The sequence below is a fragment of the Saccopteryx leptura genome, chromosome 4 (assembly GCF_036850995.1).
Source record: "Saccopteryx leptura isolate mSacLep1 chromosome 4, mSacLep1_pri_phased_curated, whole genome shotgun sequence".
Lineage (NCBI taxonomy): Eukaryota > Metazoa > Chordata > Mammalia > Chiroptera > Emballonuridae > Saccopteryx > Saccopteryx leptura.
In genome coordinates, this window is record NC_089506.1 from 46,916,929 (window position 1) to 46,938,407 (window position 21,479).

At 36.3% G+C, this 21,479-nt stretch overlaps 1 protein-coding gene across 2 annotated transcripts in view; it reads left to right on the top strand.

Annotated features, from left to right (window-relative positions):
* Positions 1–21,479, top strand: part of FGF14 (fibroblast growth factor 14) — a 769,918-nt gene that overhangs the window by 534,472 nt on the left and 213,967 nt on the right. For both annotated transcript variants that reach the window (XM_066380602.1, XM_066380603.1), the window contains exons 2-3: positions 2,707–2,817; positions 9,960–10,063. In XM_066380602.1, the coding sequence (XP_066236699.1) occupies positions 2,707–2,817; positions 9,960–10,063 (215 nt within the window). The remainder of the gene's footprint in view (positions 1–2,706; positions 2,818–9,959; positions 10,064–21,479) is intronic.

A 21,479-nucleotide genomic window follows, 5' to 3' on the forward strand; every position in this document is an offset into this window, starting at 1 on the left:
ATGTGCTTAGAGCAGCGCCTGGCACTTCAGAAGAACACAATGTTATTATAGTTTCTAAAAAGAAAACACTAAAGAATGTGAAACTAAATATATAAAAATCAATTTGTCTGTTTCCTTGAAATTAAATGAGAGTTCAAAAAGCACAATTTCATGTTATTTTTCTTTATCAAAAGTGAAGTGTGGTCAAATAGAGCTCTGGGAGCATGGTGCACTATAGGTTCACACATATTACAAGTGGCTGGATTTCCTCCTTTTTAAAGCCGAGTAACATTTCATTGTTAGCGCGTACCCACACAGACACACAGATACACATACAGACACACACACACACACACACCACATTTTCTTTATTTATTTACTTGTTGATGGACACTTGTTTCCATATCTTGCATACTGTGAATCATGATGCAATCCATGAGCATGAGGATACAGATATCTGTTTGAGATCCTCATTTCATTTTCTTCAGATAAATACCCAGAAGTGAAATTGCTGGATCATATGGTAGTTCCACTTTTAATGTTTTGAAGAACTTTTATACTATTTTCCTCTGTGACTATACCCATTTACATTCCCACCAACAATGCATGAGCGTTCCCTTTGCTTCACATTCCCATCAAATATTTGTTATCTTTTGTTGTTTTTTTATAATAGAAGAAATATAAAAGAAAGACTCACTGTGTGTGTGTGTGTAGGAGCTTGTGGGGCTTAAGTATCTTCTTACTGCCTTGCCTGACCTAGTTAATTCAAGTTCAGGAGATATAGTAGCTAAAATATGCAATTATTAAAATAAGTGATTCAGAACATAAGGGTTTTGTAGAAATATTGTCAATCTCTAAAGTTCTCTGTTTTCATGGCGATTAAGAATTCTCCCCCTCCTCTGTCATTTTACTTTTGCACTCTTCTTTTCTGTGCTACTGTTTTCAGTGATGAGCAAAAATCTGATGCAGCAAAACGCAGCAAAGAAGTCCTTAGTTCTTAGAGGGCTGCTTGCCCAGTCAAGTTTTACTGAATATGGGTGGGCTATGGTGCAAGACTAATTTTTTTTTTCACTAATGCATAGCTTAAAATGATGCAATTTTTAAAGTTACATACTACAGAATAAGGAATCAACGTAACACAATCTAATAGTCATTTAGGTGTTTCTTTTCAAAATTGTAGCCTTCTAAAAGCATCTATATTTTAATTTGTTTAATTATACTGATGCTATGGTGCTGTGCTGTTCATACATGATTCTTCAAGTTTTCTATAATATTATACTGTCTTTGAAAAAAATATGTGTACCACGTAGTCATTATTCAAAGTTATTAGTTTTACAAGATGGACAATAAAACAGGTATTGACATTCCTTTAATTTTTTGAGAACTAAGCAAAAGGCTAAGGATGTTCTGGTTCTAAATAGAATTTTTTGATTTTGGTTTGTTTTTCCATATGTATATATTGTGTTCACCTATTTTGAAAGTCCACAATTTTTCTATCAATGACAAGATGCTAGGTTTCATCATTGTGTAACACCCTACTTGTTCTGACAGCATGCTCAGATTTGCATATTCCATTTAGCACTTGTGGAGATGCCAGTTGCCATGGTGAGAATTATGGTGCCCTGCATCAAATCTAATAATGAGTTGGGGATGGTCTTTGAAAAGCTGCATGCAAATAATTGTTTTCAAAGGTACAACTGGCTCTTTAGGAAGCATTGGATCCCTAGAGTGGTTATGTTTTCAATGAATCATTAAATGAGGAGTCTCTTACTATATAATTTCCCTCTCTTTTTTTGTAGATGAAAGGAGGGGAGATAGTAAGACAGACTTCTGCATGTGCCCCGAACAAAATCCCCCCTGCAACCTCATCTAGGGTCCCTTTTGTTTTAATAAACTTCCATTGTCTTCTACCTCAACATCTTTAAAGCCAAGAATCAAAGTCCACACCATATAATTTAACTCTCCTGTATAGTTCAATAATGGGTAGAATTATCTATTTATATTGTCTGACTTAGTAGAATTATCTATTTATATTGTCTGTCCAGATTGTCGTTAGAGCTGACCTCCTGGAGCAAGTTTGTTATTGGATCTCACCCCGAGTTCAGAAGTCAATTTTCCCATTCTCCTGTGGAGAATGCCGAAGTACCAAAGGTCTTCCCATGCAAATTAGTGTGACCCTTTAGATATCAGGGAAACATTCTCCACATTGAAGCTTTTTCTAAGAATGTCTATCAAAATGTTAGTATGATTTTTTTAAAATATAGGTTTTCACATTTGAGGATTACTTGTTACATTAAATTTTTAAAAATTCATTAAAAACCCTTGAATATGGTTTGTTTGAGACAGAAATTTATAAACCTGTTGTACTGCCTTCTTGAAGGATATTAACTTAAATTATTAAATTATTTAGTTTAAGACTTAACTAATAATTAAACTAATAGATTAAGTAGTCTAATCATTTTAACTAATAATTTAAATACAAAGCTATTAGTTTTATAAAATAACCTATTTTCTGCAAGCTGACAAATGCCGCTTATGACAGCAATTTCTTCACCTTCTGTGGTTAGTTTGATAAATGCAGGGAACTCTGGGAGACACAAAATACAAGATGCCACTTCTATAAAATGACTTCTTATTTCTGAAAAAGAAAGAAAAAAAACAGAAAATATAAAAGAAATTTTATTGTGACACATTGTGAGGCTTATGATAACTATGTTTGCTTTTCAGATCCCCAGCTCAAGGGTATAGTGACCAGGTTATATTGCAGGCAAGGCTACTACTTGCAAATGCACCCCGATGGAGCTCTCGATGGAACCAAGGATGACAGCACTAATTCTAGTAAGTGACAACCTCAGGCCACTAGTTAACACAGTTGGTAGAAGATACGCTGTTACTTAAGTGACTTTTAAAATACATTTAAAAATATTAAATTATGTTGGCTCACTTTTTACAATGCTACACACTAGAATGAGACATTTATAATTTTACTTGGACCAGAGAGAAAAAAATGTTATAGAGCAACAAAAGAAACTTGTTACTTTAAGATAATTCTGTTAATATTTTAAGTTGATTTTTTAAACAATTGTCATAACTCACATTATTGTCACGAAAGTTAAGTAAGTACACTAAATGCATCTGGAAAAGAAGTTGATTACATGTTTATTTTGGAAATATTATTTTTAGCAGGTCTGTGCCTTATTATTGATAATTATGGAATCTAAAGTGCTAAAAAAATTTTCCAATAATAAAAATTTAATTTTTCAAACTTCTTACATTCATCAAGAAAAATCTCTTTATAGAGAGAATTTGAAGTCTATGTGCCTCTAAACACACTGTAATAGTGTTTAGCTAGTTTACAGAATTGAATCTATGATAACAATTTTTGTAAAAACCTCACACCTCCTATTGTATTGATATCTGTCTTCATTTTGCTATTTCTTTATTTATAATTTTACTTTGTATTTTTATTCTGATGTCCCTCTTTGTTCAGTTGTCCATGTTTTTCCTTCCCTATTTTCTGTTTACATGCACATCTGATTCCTTTTAATTTAGCACATCAGTTCTAAAATAAACACACTTTCTACTGCTCAGGAAAATTAGTGAGAAGCAAAAGCTGATTTTATTAGAAATATTTAATAATCTATTAATTACCGGTATATCAGGAATAAATATGAATCTTTTCACTCATTTATCATCTATTCTTTATAGAACTTCATTCCATAAAAAGAAGGCAGGATTTGAATGCATGTAAACAAATTATAGATATTTTCTATTTTAAATCCTGGTAATCAAATTTTTACTAACATTGATTCTGAGAGCACCTAATATTATAAAATAGACTATTTTTACATTTGGTGTTACTATATGAAATATCAATATTTTTCCAGCCATTATTTCTTATACTTTGGATATTTCTTTATTTTTCTTTTTCTTTTAACATTTTTTTATACTTTCTTCTTTTTCAATTTTTTCTTTTTTCTTTTTGCATGTTTATTATTTCATCCTTTTGTATTTAAAAAGTTTTCCCTATTGTATTTTCTCATTGGTTTGCTTTTTCTTTACTTCCCCTTTTTTTTTTTTTTTTTTTTTTTTGTATTTTTCTGAGGTTTGAAACAGGGAGGCAGTCAGACTCCTGCATGTGCCCGACAGGGATCCACCCGGCATGCCCACCAGGGGGCGATGCCTTGCCCATCTGGGGCGTCGCTCCATTCTAGCGCCTGAGGTAGAGGCCACAGAGCCATCCTCAGCACCTGGGCCAGCTTTGTTCCAATGGAGCCTTGGTTGCAGGAGGGGAAGAGAGAGACAGAGATGATGGAGAGGGGGAGGGGTGGAGAAGGAGATGGGTGCTTCTCCTGTGTGCCCTGGCCGGGAATCGAACCCTGGACTCCTGCACGCCAGGCCGATGCTCTACCACGGAGCCAACCGGCCAGGGCAGCTTTATTTCCCTTTTTAATTTCAGAAAAGAAAAGTTAAATTAGTTCATACACAGAGAAGAAAAAGGAAGCATTTTTATCATAAGACCAATGTCATTGTTTACCTATTGGGATTTTGATATTAGGTTGAACCTTTTAAAATTATCAATACTTGACAATCTTTGACCTATAATATAAGTTGGTTTCTTCTGGTTCAAACTCAGACTTACATCTGCTCATGGGGTTTGTTTGTTGTTTTATTGTTTGTTTTGGGTTTTTTTATTTATTTATTTTTTTACTTCTTACCCAATCTTTGACAAAGCTGTTCTCTTTTCTTATGTCTTCCTGTTGTGGGGGTCATGAACTTTAGAGATTTATAAGTTCTCATGTCTTCAATGTTTTCTGATTTTCTTTGGTCCGAATCTAGTAGACCATAGGAACTAGTTTTTCATAACTGATTACTACAAGAGCGACGAAGCACTGATTTATCTGACTATACGCTAATGTCTTCTATTACGAGAAACGTTTTAGAAAAAGAAGATAAAATATCTGTATGAAAATGTTGCATAGTTGCACTTCTTGAAAAAATAATTTCCTTCAAATAAAGCTTTTATGAATATTTTTGGTATTTTTCTGAAGCGAGAAATGATGAAACAGACAGATAGACTCCCGCATGCGCCCATCAAGGATCCACCCAACATGCCCACCAGGGGCGATGCTCTGCCTGTGTGGGACATTGCTCCACTGCAACCGGAGCCACTCTAGCATCTGAAGCTAAGGCTATGGAGTCATCCTCAGCACCCGGGCCAACTTTGCTCCAATGGATCCTTGACTGCACTGCGGGAGGGGAAGAGAGAGATAGAGAGAAAGGAGAGAGGGAAAGGTAGAGAAGCAGATGGGTGCTTCTCCTGTGTGCCCTGGCCGGGAATCGAACCCGGGACTTTCACATGCCAGGCCAATGCTCTACTGCTGAGCCAACCAGCCTTTTATGAATTTTTTTCTACCTTCTTCTTTGGTTTTTATAATGCCAAAGAAGTTTTTTTTTTAATGATGCGAATCAATGTCAAATTCAGAATGGTCAAGTACACATTGTCTTTTAAAAGCACATTACTTCAGAGTTAAGTATCACAATATTTTCTAAATTGTAAAGCGCAGATGTAGGCATTGTATGCATATGCACAATTATATCTGGTTATATGAATAGTATTAAAAACTAAACAGGAAAGCTCATATACTAAATAATACTTGACTTTCTGTTCTTTAAATGTATGGGGCCTCTTTCCTCCTATTATGTAACTGCATTAGAAAGAACAGGATCCCTGGGTAACTCTGAAAATCACCTTATGTCCTCCTAAATACTGACAAGGAACAGTTCTGGCCATGAAGCCCCCATGTAAAAGCAAATCAGAACAAAAACACAGTGCCCAACTCAAGAAACTTAACTTCCTATGCAAAAATCTGGTTTGCAGCTTCTTTTCTTAGAAGTTGAATTGCATTTTTGTGCACTTTGAGCCAGTTAGATTAGTATTGTTACCGTTTCAACATTTGCAAAAACAGAAAAATAATATAAAACAGGGTGAGATACAGGTTCTTTCCTCAAAAGGCTATAAAAATTGTGCAACTATAAAATTTAATAAAACTTCACAGAATGATAACAGCTTAATAAAAGCAATAGAAATTACTAATTATCTCTTTTTTTGTGTACTGTCATTACCATTTGAATCGAAATATAGAGTTTTTAATGATGCATTTTAAGATTTCTTTTCCTCTGGCTCATTACAGTAGTCTTGTGAATCTTAAGAAAATTGTTAGCGTGGAAAGGTATTCTTTAAATGAGGGCAAGTGAACATTAGAGATGCTGACAGACAGGTCTTAATTAGAGCGTTGTCCGTCTGGTTTGAGGAAGGGTGTGATGTAATTATTCAGCTAAGTGTTTCAGGTTTGTGATAATTCTCTGAACATGAAACAAGAATTAGTCATCCATAAGTAGGAAAAATAAGAAGAAATAACCTAAAAGTTGCACTGAGGCCATAACAAACCTGAAGCTTAATCCTTCCAATTGTCGCGATTTGAGTTCACTGCATACCCCACTGCTCAAGATGAAATTACTTAGAACTAGACAAAGACAGAACCACCCTTCTAAACTGCATTTGTCAGAATTTCTAGATGAGTTAAGAAGAGGAAAAAAGCCAGAAAGCAGGTGAATCTGATACCAATGTGCTACCAGGGTTTCCAGCCTGAGATCTAGAACTCTCTGGGAGGAAAAATGGCAAGAAAATGGTTGATGATAAACAATCGTCCTAATAGAGAGAATGCTGCAGCAACTTGCCTGGTTCTCATTGGCGCCTGCATGCCCTGGAAAGATCTTTCGCAAATTGAAGTGAATCCCCAGGTTACTTCATGAGCGCACTTATTTTCAGGGTGTACTTTTTAAAAATTTTTATAGCTTCCCTCTCTCTAACTACAAAACGTCAGCATTTACTGTGAACCATGGTATTTGATCAGGAAGTGGTTTTCTTTCCCTCAGTTTGCTGTCAGAGATGCAATGGTTTTTTCTATGCTGCTAAACTCCATTGTTCCAGTTCTCAGACTCAATAGATACTGCAAGCAAAACAGGGCTATAGAAATATCGATATGCTAGTGATGATATCAATATTAAAACTTCATGCAAATTATTTTCTCTCACCTTAGAAAGTCTTCACATAATACCTTGATGTGAAAAAATTGCCGGTAGCTTACAGTGACTACCACCCACAAGCCTTAGGATGGTGGTTCTCATCTTGGATGTACTTCAGGGTCATTTGAGAAGCTTACAAAAAAAATTTTTTTAATGCCCCATACCCACTTCCTGAGCTTCTGAGTTAGTCTGGGATTGGCATAGCTATTGTAGTTTTAAAGTACAGCCAGGGATGAAAATCACTATTATGTGGAGAATTAAAGTATTCCACAGAATAAATAAAATAACACAAACATCTTCATTCTTCCTACCCCCCCAAGCTCTGTGATATTGCTTTATAATTATGTAAAATACAAAAAGAATGAAAAAAATATGATGTCTCAATTAATGTGGGGATCTGTGGTTTTAATTAGCACCATGGATCCATCATGGTCAGCTCTAAATGGTCTTCTATATTACAATGATTATTGGATTTACTTTTTATATTATTTCATAAGTGATAATAACTTGTATTTATAATTCACATCTAAAACAAAAGCCTAGAAGAAAAACACAGTATATTATTTTTTATTATGGTCGTAATAGACTATTTCCTTTGATTTTTTATCTTTCCTATCCCTATTAGTTTATTACTTTGTTGAATTCATGGAGCTCTAACCTTCTAGAATTATACCATCTGATCTATATCAAATATATGGACCTAGAAATATCACTGAGGAGATACAATTTAGAATAATTAGATTTAAATAGATTAGGTTAGAATAGTTAGCATGGATAGGCACACAATTATGTTTTCTCTAAAAACACTTTTGCACATAAATCAGGAATTATCCTGGTGCCCATCCTTTCAAAGTAGGAAGATGGAACAGTTCAGATGTCCTAGACAAGAGTGAAAATGGCCAATGGTCTTCTTTCACAAAAATGTAATACTGAAAGTTACAATGATACAAGTACCTCATAGTGCTCACCAACTCCACACTCATGTTTAGTATTAAATAATAGAAATAAGCAAACATAAACCTCATTCCTCAGTAGGGCTACCATAAAACCATAGAATCTAATGGAAGACAGTCCAATGTTAGTTTGCATCATGAAAACTAATTACCTACCTAACCATATATATATCTCTGAGTATTCTTCTAGGTATGCTTTCTCACAGCCATGGCCAGCCATTTTCCTTTTATCAGTTGTGTAGCACGGACATCTTTGGTTATTGGGATCAGTAACATAATACTTGGAAGAGAAGTTGTAACTTTCTCTACCCTATATTTCAGAGAAAAGATATGCTTCCAAATTAGACAGAACACAATTTATAAAGTCCATTTTTAGCTATGTACTGAGTAGACCCATAAATTAAAGTCACAATTGCCCACATTTTAAAACTATTTGTTTTTTGTGAAATACAACTGATAGCCTAAACCTGAAAGTATTTTATTTAGATATTTACTTTAATATTTTAGTGCTGCGTTGCCTGTCTGGCCTGGTCCTATTGCTTATAATTAGATGTGAATTAAAAAGAATTAAGATGGGGCCCTGGCCGGTTGGCTCAGCAGTAGAGCGTCGGCCTGGCGTGTGGGGGACCCGGGTTCGATTCCCGGCCAGGGCACATAGGAGAAGCGCCCATTTGCTTCTCCACCTCCCCCCCTCCTTCCTCTCTGTCTCTCTTTCCCCTCCCACAGCCAAGGCTCCATTGGAGCAAAGAAGGCTCGGGCGCTGGGGATGGCTCCTTGGCCTCTGCCCCAGGCGCTAGAGTGGCTCTGGTCGTGGCAGAGCGACACCCCGGAGGGGCAGAGCATCGCCCCCTGGTGGGCAGAGCATCGCCCCTGGTGGGCGTACCGGGTGGATCCTGGTCGGGCGCATGCGGGAGTCTGTCTGACTGTCTCTCCCTGTTTCCAGCTTCAGAAAAATACAAAAAAAAAAAAAAATTAAGATGGGAGCAGGCAACCTCACTATAGATAATTAGTAGTTCTCTTATAAATGGATCTATAATAAAATCTCACAAATCATCACCTTCTCACTAAAAATGATGCTAGAATGCCGAACTGAGCCATCAACATGTGACATGGGCATGGAAAGATGTTAAAAAGACGTTAAGATTTTAATAAATTAATATAATATTGCTATTGGCACTATGTGAAAAATCTATGAAAATACGTCTTTGTCCATAAGAGTAGAATCAAAACTTGGAAACATAAATGAATTTTTATGTCTAAGGTTTGTAAAATTGAGCAATTTTCCATCTTCTATTTTAGTTTTCATTTGTAGTTTTATGAAATACTAATAAAGAAAAGTATCTTCCTAAAATGTGCCTTGCATTAGTTTGATTAGTTCTTTATGTATTTTTCACATTACCAGATGCATTCGCATATCTTTTCTGGGCTCTGCTGGCATATCATGTTGGTTCAACAAGAGTCACTGAGTTTTAAAATTACTTTTTTTTAAACTCTGGCCTGTCCTATATTGCAATGATAAAGCAAATCTCCTTCATAAAGACAAGAAGAAACAGTCAGCTTGCAGTTTTTAAATTCTTCTCTTTGGGAATCTTCACAGATGGTTACTTTTGTTATCAAGTGATGTCGGAGACTGTGATACTAGAAGCATGATGATAGGCCTGATTCTGTTCATTTACCCACCAGCTCTTCAAAATGCTATAGGCAGACTGCTAAGGAGGTCTACGAACTGAAGGTCAAGTGCTAATTTTAGTCATAGTAGAAACTTCTTCATTATACAGAGAAATGAAAGTTAGTTAATTGGAACTTCTCAGAAAGTTGTAACAAGGATAATGTTTCTTAAATAAAATAAATGAGAGAGAGAGTGAGAGAGGGAGTCGAGTGGTGGCAGCGCTTGTCTTCTCTCTGACCATGTGTGACGGACCATGTTTATCTTCTCAGCACTGTTCAACCTCATACCTGTGGGACTGCGTGTTGTTGCCATCCAGGGAGTGAAGACAGGGTTGTACATAGCCATGAATGGAGAAGGTTACCTCTACCCATCAGTAAGTAACATGCCAAAGTTTTTGGCCCTTCATTCAATGTTTGCAAAATAACAATAGCAGCAATAACAAAATGAGAAAATTTTATGCCTGTTTTTTTCTGCCATTTTTTATCTTTACTACAGTGCTGTAGGAGCTGTTTATCCACTATTCATCAGTGTTTGTGAATAACAGCATATCAAGCAGAAAAGTGATACCACCTCTTAAAATATTTTAATTTATGTATTTTAAAAAGTGATTCAGTTCATAGAAAACTGGCAATTTTCTAAGAGTTGATGTTAATATAAATTGTAATTCTATTTAGAAATGCACTTCTCTTAGAGAGTATCTTATAAAAGATTATTATATTAAAAACAGAATAAATGTGAATTCTAAAAAGAAAAGAGAAAATTTTGGAGGAAGTAATTCTATTAAAAACAAGGATTCAAAATGTGTAAGCATTTTATTGGGAAAATACTTCTAATATCAAAATATATATTGATTTTAGCTCTAAGCATGTCTCCTTGTTTTATGTTAATGTAGATTATGAAATTGGGCACTTTTTCCACCATATAAACTCTTCTGGAATATTTACTGTTTACAAATAATTTTCATTCAGATGTACTAAATCCATAGATTATTATGCTGTTAGAATTTCTGCCACAGGAACAATAAAGACTTGGATAAAAGTACTTTTTTTATTATCCTTTGAGTAAAATCAATAATATAAAGTCATAGTGCCTCAAAGAAACATGCTCTTATTTTGGTTTACATGCCATTATCATATATATTCTTTAAAACTCTGTTGTTGTTAAATACTAACATAATATGTATGTTATATGTAAACCTACATATAAACATTATGCACAGGCACACACGCACGCACACAGAACTTAAGCAGAAATATTCTCTGGGGCTTCCCATAAAATTTGACTTTTTTTTTTTTTAACAAATCTGGGAAATCCTGTCAAAGAAAATAAAATGTGAGTTGTGAATTGTTTTTGTGGTGAGCTGGAAAATGCTCTTGTTAATTTGGAACCTTCTTCTGAGTTCCCTGAAGGGTGTTCTTGCACGCAGACCTGAGCCCCACATTATGCAGATTGTATTCTGTTGCATAAGATGAATATTCAACGTACTGCGAGCAAGATCAAACTAGAATTCCCTATCACCCCTTGAGGAAAAATTTGATTCAGATAAAGATTGTTTTCTAAAGATGCCTTTTCTCAGATACAAATCAATTTTATTGATTTGACATTTATTCTGTTCTTTTTGTTTCTCTTCCCCTAAGGAATCTTTGAGATGCTGAAAAAATGATTAGATTCAGTATCTGCCATTGCCTCCAGTCCTTGGTTTCCGTTGATTTGATTACGTTGTTGTGCTCTGGTATATGTGTTGATGTCAGGAGAAATTTAAATGTTTGTTTTACTTTTACTACTGAGAGAGGTGCTTTATATTTTTTTGTGATGAGGTTGTACAAATAAACCATTTATTTAAAGGGAAGAGTATGTGCATTAGCCTAAAATATAAGTAAGTATTGGTTATTTTCGGTGAGATTTAAGGATTGTAGCAGGAATAGAAGAAAAGAAGGCACCAACTGCCTGGTCCAGGCTTCAGCATCTTAAGTACAGCCTCCCTGCCCAAGAATCAGATCTGTTGGCAACAGCACTGGCCCCAGCATTTGTCCCAGTGACAATATCAGGCGTATTCTCTAACCCATTGAGTCTCCAGTTTCTTGGCTTCTGGACCACCCTTTTAGTGGTTTGATTCTCTGATTTGAAGATCTTGGTTTTCTCATATTTGGCCCTTTGCTCTGAACCCAGGATCTGGTAAGAGGCACTCTATTCACCCAGCATCTAACCTAAGAGTTCCCCTCTGCCCAGCTAAGGCTGTTGGGCTCCTCAGCCATCTTGTAGGAAAACGACTTAGGTAAAATCAAATGTAATTTTCAGATTTTATTAATACTCCATAAAGTGTACTGTTTATTGTGATGGAATAATAATTGAGCTTCAAATATTTCAGTAAAAAGAATGTTTTTTCCACATTCACTCATTTATTCCAGAATTAGTTACTGAAAGTCTAGTAAAATAATAATATAACCACGCAACATAACAAGCATTACATTATGTAATAATATTTCTATTATTTATAATTTTATTATTTATAAAACTAACTATAATAGTTTTGTTACTATAAAATGATAAAAGATAGCATATATATACATATATATATAGTACACTCTGTCTAGCACTATTTAAGCACTTTATAAATTAGCTCATTTAATCCTTACAGCAACCTATTAAGCAAATACTATTAAAATGATGATACTGATGTATTGTAGAAAAGGTTTAAGAATCTGTGCAAAGTCACCCAAGTAGGCTATAGAGAAGATGTGATTTGAACTTTGTTAGTCTAACTCATAGCTCTTACATTTTAACCGTTTCACTCTTCAGCATTGCTTTCATGTGCCAGACATTTTCATAATATTGTCTGGCACCTATTCTAATAACAACTTATAAACATATGACGAAGTAATGAAAACCTTTAGGGATTTTATACCTAGGGAAGAAACTTAGTGGATGAAGTAATGAAAACCTTTAGAGATTTGATACCTAGGGAAGAAACTTAATTTTCATTATTAAAAGGTAAAATTTGAAACAGTCGGTTTTCTTTAGAAAGTCTCAAATAAAACAATACAAATAAAAATTGTATCTATTCAGGAAATGTTTGATATTAAATATTAGGTGATAAATATTCTTAAAATTTGTTACATGTAATATTTGAGCTTTAAATTTGAAAACCAGGCCCTGACTGGACAGCTCATTTAGTTAGAGAGTCATTCAAATATGTCAAGGTTGTGAGTTTGATTGCGAGTCAAGGCACATACAAGAATCAACCCATGAATGCATAATTAAGTGGAACAACAAATCTGTGTTTCTTTCTCTTTCTCTTAAATCAATGAATAAAAATTTTTTTAATTAAAAATAAATTTAACAACCAGATGGCTAACCCAAGTAAGAAGTTTTGAACTAGGCAGAGTAAAATTTTTAAAAGAACTTTAGTCAAGCTTAAGTTTAAAGAAAAATGTTAATAAAGATTTAAGTCTGGGAATTGAAGGTATCTGTTCTAACCTTATGCTCACTTCAAAATGATCAACTTCATGTGTGTGCAGTGCAAAGCAGTGTCTCATGCGGGACCAATTTTATTGAGAATGCAGGCAATGAAACACTCGGGTTGAAGTGAATCCTGTTTCATACAAATCACACTAGTAATTTGACTCAAGGTATTTATATTCCTCTATTTGTGTTTTAAGAAGTAACTCTCATAATTTCTTGCCATCAAGATAAAGATATTTAACTTGTCAGATAGTTCTGCCACTGGGGAACAAAAAAGTTATCTTGACTGAAATGTAAATAATCACATTTCTAATGTCGAAGCTGCTTGTTCTCTGTAGAATCTTTTCTTTAATGTGACAGTAGTGATTTCTTTTGTGATCATAATGATTGTAATATGTTACATTAAGATGCATCTCAAGAGTTTCAGTGTCAGATGTGAACAGTTTCCTTGAAGGTAGAATGTAGGCCACAAGGCTGCAGAACAGAAATTGAGAAAGAAATACTGTGTTAAAATATTAGTTTAATAAATGCTCTGGCCAGTGGTGGCGTGGATAGAGCATTGTCCCTGACCACCTCAGTTGCCCCCTCAATTCTGAGGGTGCCGGCTCTATACCCAACCTTGTCAGTATAAGCCCCAGTCAGGGAACATATGAGAAGTAATCAGTGGCAAAACTAAGTGGAACAATGAGTTGATGTTTCTCTATCTCTCCCACTTCTTCTGTCTTTCTCAAAAAAAAAAAAAAAAAGGTTTAATATTATGTTTAGGATAATATTTATTTTAATCAACTATAAACTATTTATAGTGCTATGAGGAGCAGTCAAGTTTTTTGTTTGTTTGTTTTTTGTTTTTCCTTTCAAACAACCTGACTTAGAAAGACTAAGAAAATCCTCTAAGCCCTGGCTGGTTGGCTCAGCAGTAGAGCGTCAGCCCGGCATGTGGAAGTCCCAGGTTTGATTCCTAGTCAGGGCACACAGGAGAAGCGTCCATCTGCTTCTCTACCCCTTCCCCCTCTTTTTCCTCTCTGTCTCTCTCTTCTCCTCCTGCAGCCAAGGCTCCACTGGAGCAAAGTTGGCCCTGGAACTGAGGATGGCTCCATGGCCTCCACCTCAGGCGCTAGAATGGCTCTGGTTGCAACGGAGCAACGCCCCAGATGGGCAGAGCATCACCCCCTGGTGGGCATGCTGGGTGGATCCCAGTCAGGTACATGCAGGAGTCTGTCTGACTGCCTTCCTGCTTCTAATTTCTAACTTCGGAAAAATACAAAAAAAGAAAAGAAAATCCTCTGATGTAAATTCTGAACACTAAACCAGAGGTGAAATGAAAGAAAAATACCATTCATCATTTGACCAGACATAAAGAATAATTGAAGTCATGTTGTGTTTCTGATATAAGAAAAGACAGAGATAAAGGGGAAATGGGAAGAAATTTACAATGGGGAGAGTCCTGGCTTTTTTTCCCCAGAACATCTGGATTTTGGATCTGACAGCCAATACCTGTGTTACTATGTCCCAGACTCTTGGCTCTCAGTCTCCTCATCTGTAAAAGTGAAGGGTTTCCTTGGATGCTTTAAGTTAATATTAGGGATCAAAATTCTGGCTTTAGTCTGATTGATTTTTCTGAACGATGAGGTAAAAATTGTACATAAAATGTATAAAGATTCATTATTGCTGTCTTACCACTGGCTGACATTTAGAAGATATTAGTTTCCAAATGGTGTTCTAAATGTTTCTGTAACCTAAATGCAGGAATCTGGGAGGCAGTAAGCCTCGTGTTCTCCTGAAATTAATATTTCACCCGAGTCTCATAACAAAGTGGTCCAAGTATAGAGGAAGATAATCCCTTTTGATGTAGATTTTTAAAATGAATCAAGAGAATGTTCTGGTATTGTGTTTTGCAAATATTAGGGCTTATAGGAATCACCTGAAAAGAGAGGGAAAATGTAGAATCTTTGGATCAACCTCTAGATATTTCAACTCAATAGGCCTAGTGGGAGGTCCAGGAATCTACAATTTAATAAGGATCCCCCTATTTCTCCCACCTGCTTACTTGTGGGTGACTCTAAAGCTCAACAGTTATTAACTAAACAACAAGCATTGTGACCATGGCCAGGAGGGTGATGATGATAGCTTCAGACCAAGTGGTGAGAGGAGAGCTGGGGACAGTGTTAGATGGACTAACCATGCTCAGAAACCAACACGGAGTCAAATGAAACATTTGCTTTTCCTAACTTGATCTACTACTAAGTTGAGGTTCACACTCTTCTAAACTAATGCAGCAGCCCAGAATCCCTGGAACACCTGGATTCTATCATCTGTGTATGCTGAGATCAAGCCACCCAATAATATACAATGAATGTTTGCATACAGATGAAATGTTCTTTAATTAAAGGGGAAAAAAGATAAATGCTGTGTCTTATGCAAAAAGCATTTTCAAGGACTTTAAATTTATATCTATTTTATGTCAGATTGTCTTCTGATATCACAGTCATATTTCAGAAATATATTCATGAGACTCTTTCACAAGATAGTCACACCTTCTCTCCTTTGTGCCAGCTGGTGTCTCTTACTGTTGTGCCTTGATTTATGTTGCTGTCCCTCTTCTATTTTTCAAGACCTCCCAGATAGGAGAAACTCAGAGCTCCTTGCCTCATTCCACCATCAATTGTATGTCTCCCTACAGAGTTCAAAACTCTAGCAAAATGAGATGCAACAATGTTATTTTCCTCTTGACATTGACACTTGTGTTCACTGTTCAAGTTTGGGCCATAGAAATACAATTGCTTTGTTTTCTTCATGGTGTCACACTTAATTTTCCTCAAAATCTTTCTATTCTTCCTTGGGAATTATTAATATAAAGGTACACACTATCACTCAACTGTGCTGTATTTTTATGCTCATGGAGTATTATGTGTGTTCTTTGCCTATGCCTGGTACCCATCTTGTCTCTGAATAACTTCTATGGCCTCCATCCTCATGAAATCACTCACTATTTAACCCAGTGGAGCAGATGGTCACATCCTATCTATTCCTCTCAGTGTTTTTTTCTTTGGGTACCAGACACTGCATGGAGTTAACCAAATAATCCAAGCTACAGGGACCATTACAGGTCTTCAATATACAAGGGCATTTGAAGACTGTTCTTCCCAAGGGCCAGCCTTTTTTTGGGGGGGGCAGGGGGCAGCCTTTTGTTATGTGATATAACCCCTAGGAAAAGGGAGGCTAAGCAGGATTCCAGGTTCCTCTGAATACAAAGAGTAGATTTTTTTTCATTTTTCATCCTGTTTCTCCTCCTCCTCCTCCTCCTCCTCCTCTTCCTCCTCCTCCTCCTCTTCCTCCTCCTCCTCTTTCTTCTCCTTCTTCTTCTCCTTTGACAGACGGAGAGACAGATAGACCAGACAGATGGGAAGGGAGAGAGAAGAGAAGCATCAGCTCATAGTTGCATCACTTCAGTTGCTCATTGATTGCTTCTCTTACATGCTTTGACCAGGTGCTACAGCTAAGCCAGTGACCCCTTGCTCAAACCAGAAGCCTTGGGCTTTGAATCAATGACCTTTGGGATCAAGCCTGTAACTATGAAGTTATGTCAATGATCCCACATTCAAGCTGGCAACCCCAGGCTCAAGCTGGTGAGCTCACATTCAAGCCAGTGACCTAGGAACTCAGCACACTCTTTCCTTGTTTCTTCATTGTCTGGTCTTTGCTGGGACCAGTGAAGGGGATTCCCCCTTCCATCCTAAAGAGCTGTCCACACGGGGGAAAACCCAGTATACACTCAGCAGGTGCATCTGCAGGGCAGCTCAGAGTTCCCCAACGGGGTGCTTGAAGTCCACCAATTGAAGACATCTTTCCTCCTTGGTTCCCAGCCAATGCACCATATATTTCAGGAATCAAAGGAGGACAAAAACAACCAGACAGCTTGATGAAAGAAGTAAGATTTATTAAAGCTGGCGAAGCACGTGGAATTTGTAGCTCCAAACCACAGGCTCCCCGAGGTTGACTTTCTTACAAGTTATATACCTTTACAGTATCTAAGCAATGTGCATGTGATTTCTTTGTTTAAGGTTTCCCAGGACTCAAGGAGAGGGGAGGGAAAAGTTTCAGTGGGATCAGCAAGGGGGAAGGAATTTCTAGATCACTGGCCATAGTTACATACAGATCCTGCTATTCTTGTTTTGTATTGTAACTATGGGATATAGTTAATTTATTAATGGCTGACTTGGTTACCCCTGCTGGCTCCTTTCCCATGTATTCTTTTCATTTCTTCCTTCTCAGGGAAGAGGGGGCTTGCCCCTCCATCCTCAGCTTAAGCTGGAGACCTTGAGCTCAAGCTGGCGACCTCTGGGTTTTGAACTTGGATACTCAGGGTCCCAGGTCAATGCTCTTATCCATTGTAGCACCACCTGATCAGGCTGTTCTTGTTTTTTATCAACACATTTTCAAAATAAAATGTTGAAAAAAGAAGTCACCCAGTTTATTGCTCAAATTGATGCTCTATCTACTGCACCACCTCTGCCCAGGCTCATCTTCCAGTCTTTATTTCTCTGAATGTCTTCTTTCTTTATCTTAAGAAGTATATTAAATTTGAGATGATTATTAATGTTTCTAATTTTAGCAACTCATGACTCTGTATGCATGGTTTCTACACAAACACTATCTAATACATTTTGAGAATATATATATATATATATATATATATTTGTGTTTCATCGTAATTATGCATTGTGCTTAAAAATACACACATTTAATCTTATGATTATTCTTCTGATTAGAGTATTTCTATTTCTTCTTATAAATTTTAAAAAATAGTTTTTAAATTTATACATATTTTAAACTTTTTCTTGCTCTACTTAAAAATATTATTTTCATTAAATTTTCCTTTGGTTATTCCCACTTTATTACTGAGTTGAATATATCTTTTAGGTTGAAAACAGTTATTATTTGTTCTTGGTATTTTGGCTAAGATAATTTATAGTAGTAAAGAAACAAGTACAGTACTTCAGTCAACTTCCTGTAGTATTCATGTAATTTCTACAACACTGAACAATGATGCACAGGATACAATTGATTATGACAAAGGAAAGAATGCTCTCATTCTTCTTAAGATCACTTAGCAGAAAGAAAATGCAAATTAAAAACAAATGTAAATGATAGACAATGTAAACCTAAATTTAAGTAAACTTTTGGACAAAAGAAAACTATGAAACATCCATTTTTCTATTGTTAGGTCGATAATAGACAATCCAGGGTGTGGCAAAAGTAGGTTTACAGTTATGAATATGTGAAACAGAGTTTATTTTTGCATTACTATTTATTAATGTATGGTTTGCCAAATGAACAACTGTAAACCTACTTTCCCCTCACCCTGTATAAAGTAATAAATGTACTTTTTTTAGGCCATCCAAGTTCAAGTGCCTTTCTATGGAGTTTGAAGGAAGGAATTATGGCTGAGGTAGAAAAGATACTGAGAACTTAAGAGGAAGAAGAGGGAAAAAGGCAAAATGAAAAGGAGATAATCAATCTGCTGTAGGAAGCCATGTTTGGCAGCATTAGGAAAAGGGAAAGGAAAAGAAAGAGAAAGAAGAGGGGATAGGAGGAGGAGACAGCCAAGGCAAGGAAGTGGGGAAGACACATCAAAAGGAAAGAGAAGAAGGCGGCCCATGTCTCCTGCTTCCTCCATCATGTTACTGGAATCTACCTGACCCCTGGCTCCAGCCTCCCTCTCTAAGGTGGAGAAAACTTCCAAAAGATTATACCTGTTACTGTGAAAATCAGTAGAAATAGGTCAGTGGTAGTGTGGAAACCATTGCAATCAATAGTCCAGATGAGTAATGCTGAGTATAGTATACAATGGAATATTACTAAATTGTTTTAGAAAAAGGAAATTCTGTCATTGGCAGCAACATGAAAAACCTGGGGCCATTATATTAAAAGGTAAATAAGTGAGATACACACACAAAATAACTGCATGATCTTACTTGTTCAATCTAAACAGGGAAATACAAAGAAGCAGAGACTTGAACAGCGGTTGTCAGGGGCAGAAAGGCAGGGGAAATGGAGGGATAAAAGGAAAAGAGAATAAAGAAGAGAAAACTACTGGTAAATAGGGCTTCTCACTACAAACATTTGTTTTGTTTGGTCAGCATAAGTGTGTGTGTGTGTGTGTGTGTGTGTGTGTGTGTGTGTGTGATCTGAATGCCATTAGATAGGGCATAAATTCTGCAGTCTACAGTTTGGCCACAATGACAACAATTTCTTAAATTTAGAAGGAAGAAGTCCTTGCTGGGTTGCTTCGCGTGTAGGGTGTCTTTCCAGTGCACTGAGGTTGTGGTTTCAATCCCCAGTCAGAGCACATAAAAAAGTGACCAATGAATGCACAACTATGTGGAACAGTGAGTTGATGCCTCTCTCTCTCTCTCTCTCTCTCTCTCTCTTCCCCTTCCTCTCTCACAAATCAATGGAAAAAATTTCATAATGTATTGATCATATTTAAAAAATTTAAAAAGGAACACACTACACACATGTTAAATTTGTTCCTAGGCCTAGAGACATTGGTGTTGACAACCCGTCAGTGAAGGGACTGGAAAAGATGAGAGAGATTTGAAAGTGGTTTTTCAGGAGTTATGAAAAGAACTCCGTGGTTGTCCGGGTAAGGGAGGTGACAGTCACAGTTCATGATGGTGTGTCTAACTCAGAGCCTGGTGAGCTGTGATTCTTTTCCCTGAGAAAACAAAACCCAGAAGGAGGAGGGGACTGGCATGGAGGAATGCAGTATTGTCAGTTTTTTCCAAGTGGGTTATAATCCCACTGAATGACTGCTGGATGTTGACCAAGCTCATTTCTCCTGGAAGGAACAAGTCTAAGATCTATCTCAAGAATGGTGTGCAGATGAAGAATTGTTCTGTGATAAATGGTGATTGTTTTTCTTTTCCTCCTGAATGTGAGTCAAATATGAAGAAATGCGTTAAATAACATCTGCATAGGTAATGATAGATATTAGAAAAAAACTTTATTAAATAACATAACTTCTTGAAAAACTTCCTAACATATTTTACTTGATTCTTAAATAAGCATAATCAATGGAGGCAATTTTTGACACTGGGTATAGAGGAGAGAATTGGCTGAGTTAAATTTATAATTTGTGTCTTTATAAAAATAATGATAATAATATGGGAACAATATATAAAGCCATCAGATACTCTCATAGTGGTTCACAATCCTCAACATGCATATGACTTACTCTGACAACACTGCAAATATTTAGATCCCTGAGCATTAATCTAAAAGATTTCTATTTAGTGAGTTTAATATACCTTAGCAATCACAATTTTGAATATGTAGCCCAAGCATTTCTAGTGCAGTTGCCTAAAGAGGCAGGCATACACAAACACTGTATATATCACTGCCTTGTGAACCACGAGTTTAATATTACATAATTTTATATTTACCATTGATTATAATGTTGTTGATGATGATGATGATGATGATAAATTCATGCCCAGTTCAAGCCCCCTGAATGGGCATAATGACATGACCACAAGTAGTGCTCACCTTTCCCATTGGTCAGGTGACCTGGTTTTTGAAGAAGTAAGTGCACAGAGAAAGGTCCTGGCTGTGGTCATTCTGCTCAATCTGAAAGAATAGGACAAGAAATTTGTCCTGCAGCATCAAGATACTATAAAGAAAGGCAGAAATTTGTCTGACATGTGAGAAAATGAAATAAGAAAAAATTAGAAACAGAATAAGGCATTGAATTTTAAACTAATAATAGCTGGTCTGCAGTCTTGAAAGAGGGGTGTTTTTTTCCAGGTAAAGCTCAGGAGAGAAGTTAGCCCTGAGGGAGCCACCAGGCACCTCCTGAGTTGAAGGGCATTGTCAGGAAAAAGGCAACTTGTCAGAGCAGGTTTCCCATGGCAATCAGTTGCTTCAGAAGTGAATGCTTGCCCCACTAGTTAGTTCAGTTGGTTAGTGCATCATCCTGATACACCAAAGTTGTGGGTTTGATCCCTGGCCAATGCACATACAAGAATCAACTGATAAATGCATAAATAAGTGGAACAACATATAAATGTTTTTTTCTCTCTCCCTTCCTCTCTTTCTCTAAAACCACTTTTTTAAAAAAACCCTAAAAAATAGCAGTGAATGCTTAAAAAATTTTTTTTAATTACCAATGAAATACTGTACAGGGGTGGGCTAAAGTAGTTTTATAGTTGTAATATAATAATAAATCATAATGCAAACCTAAACTCTGTTTCATGTACTCAGAGCTATACATCTATTTTGCCCACCCCTTTATATCTGTATTCAATGCATTGTTTATTTTTCCTAAC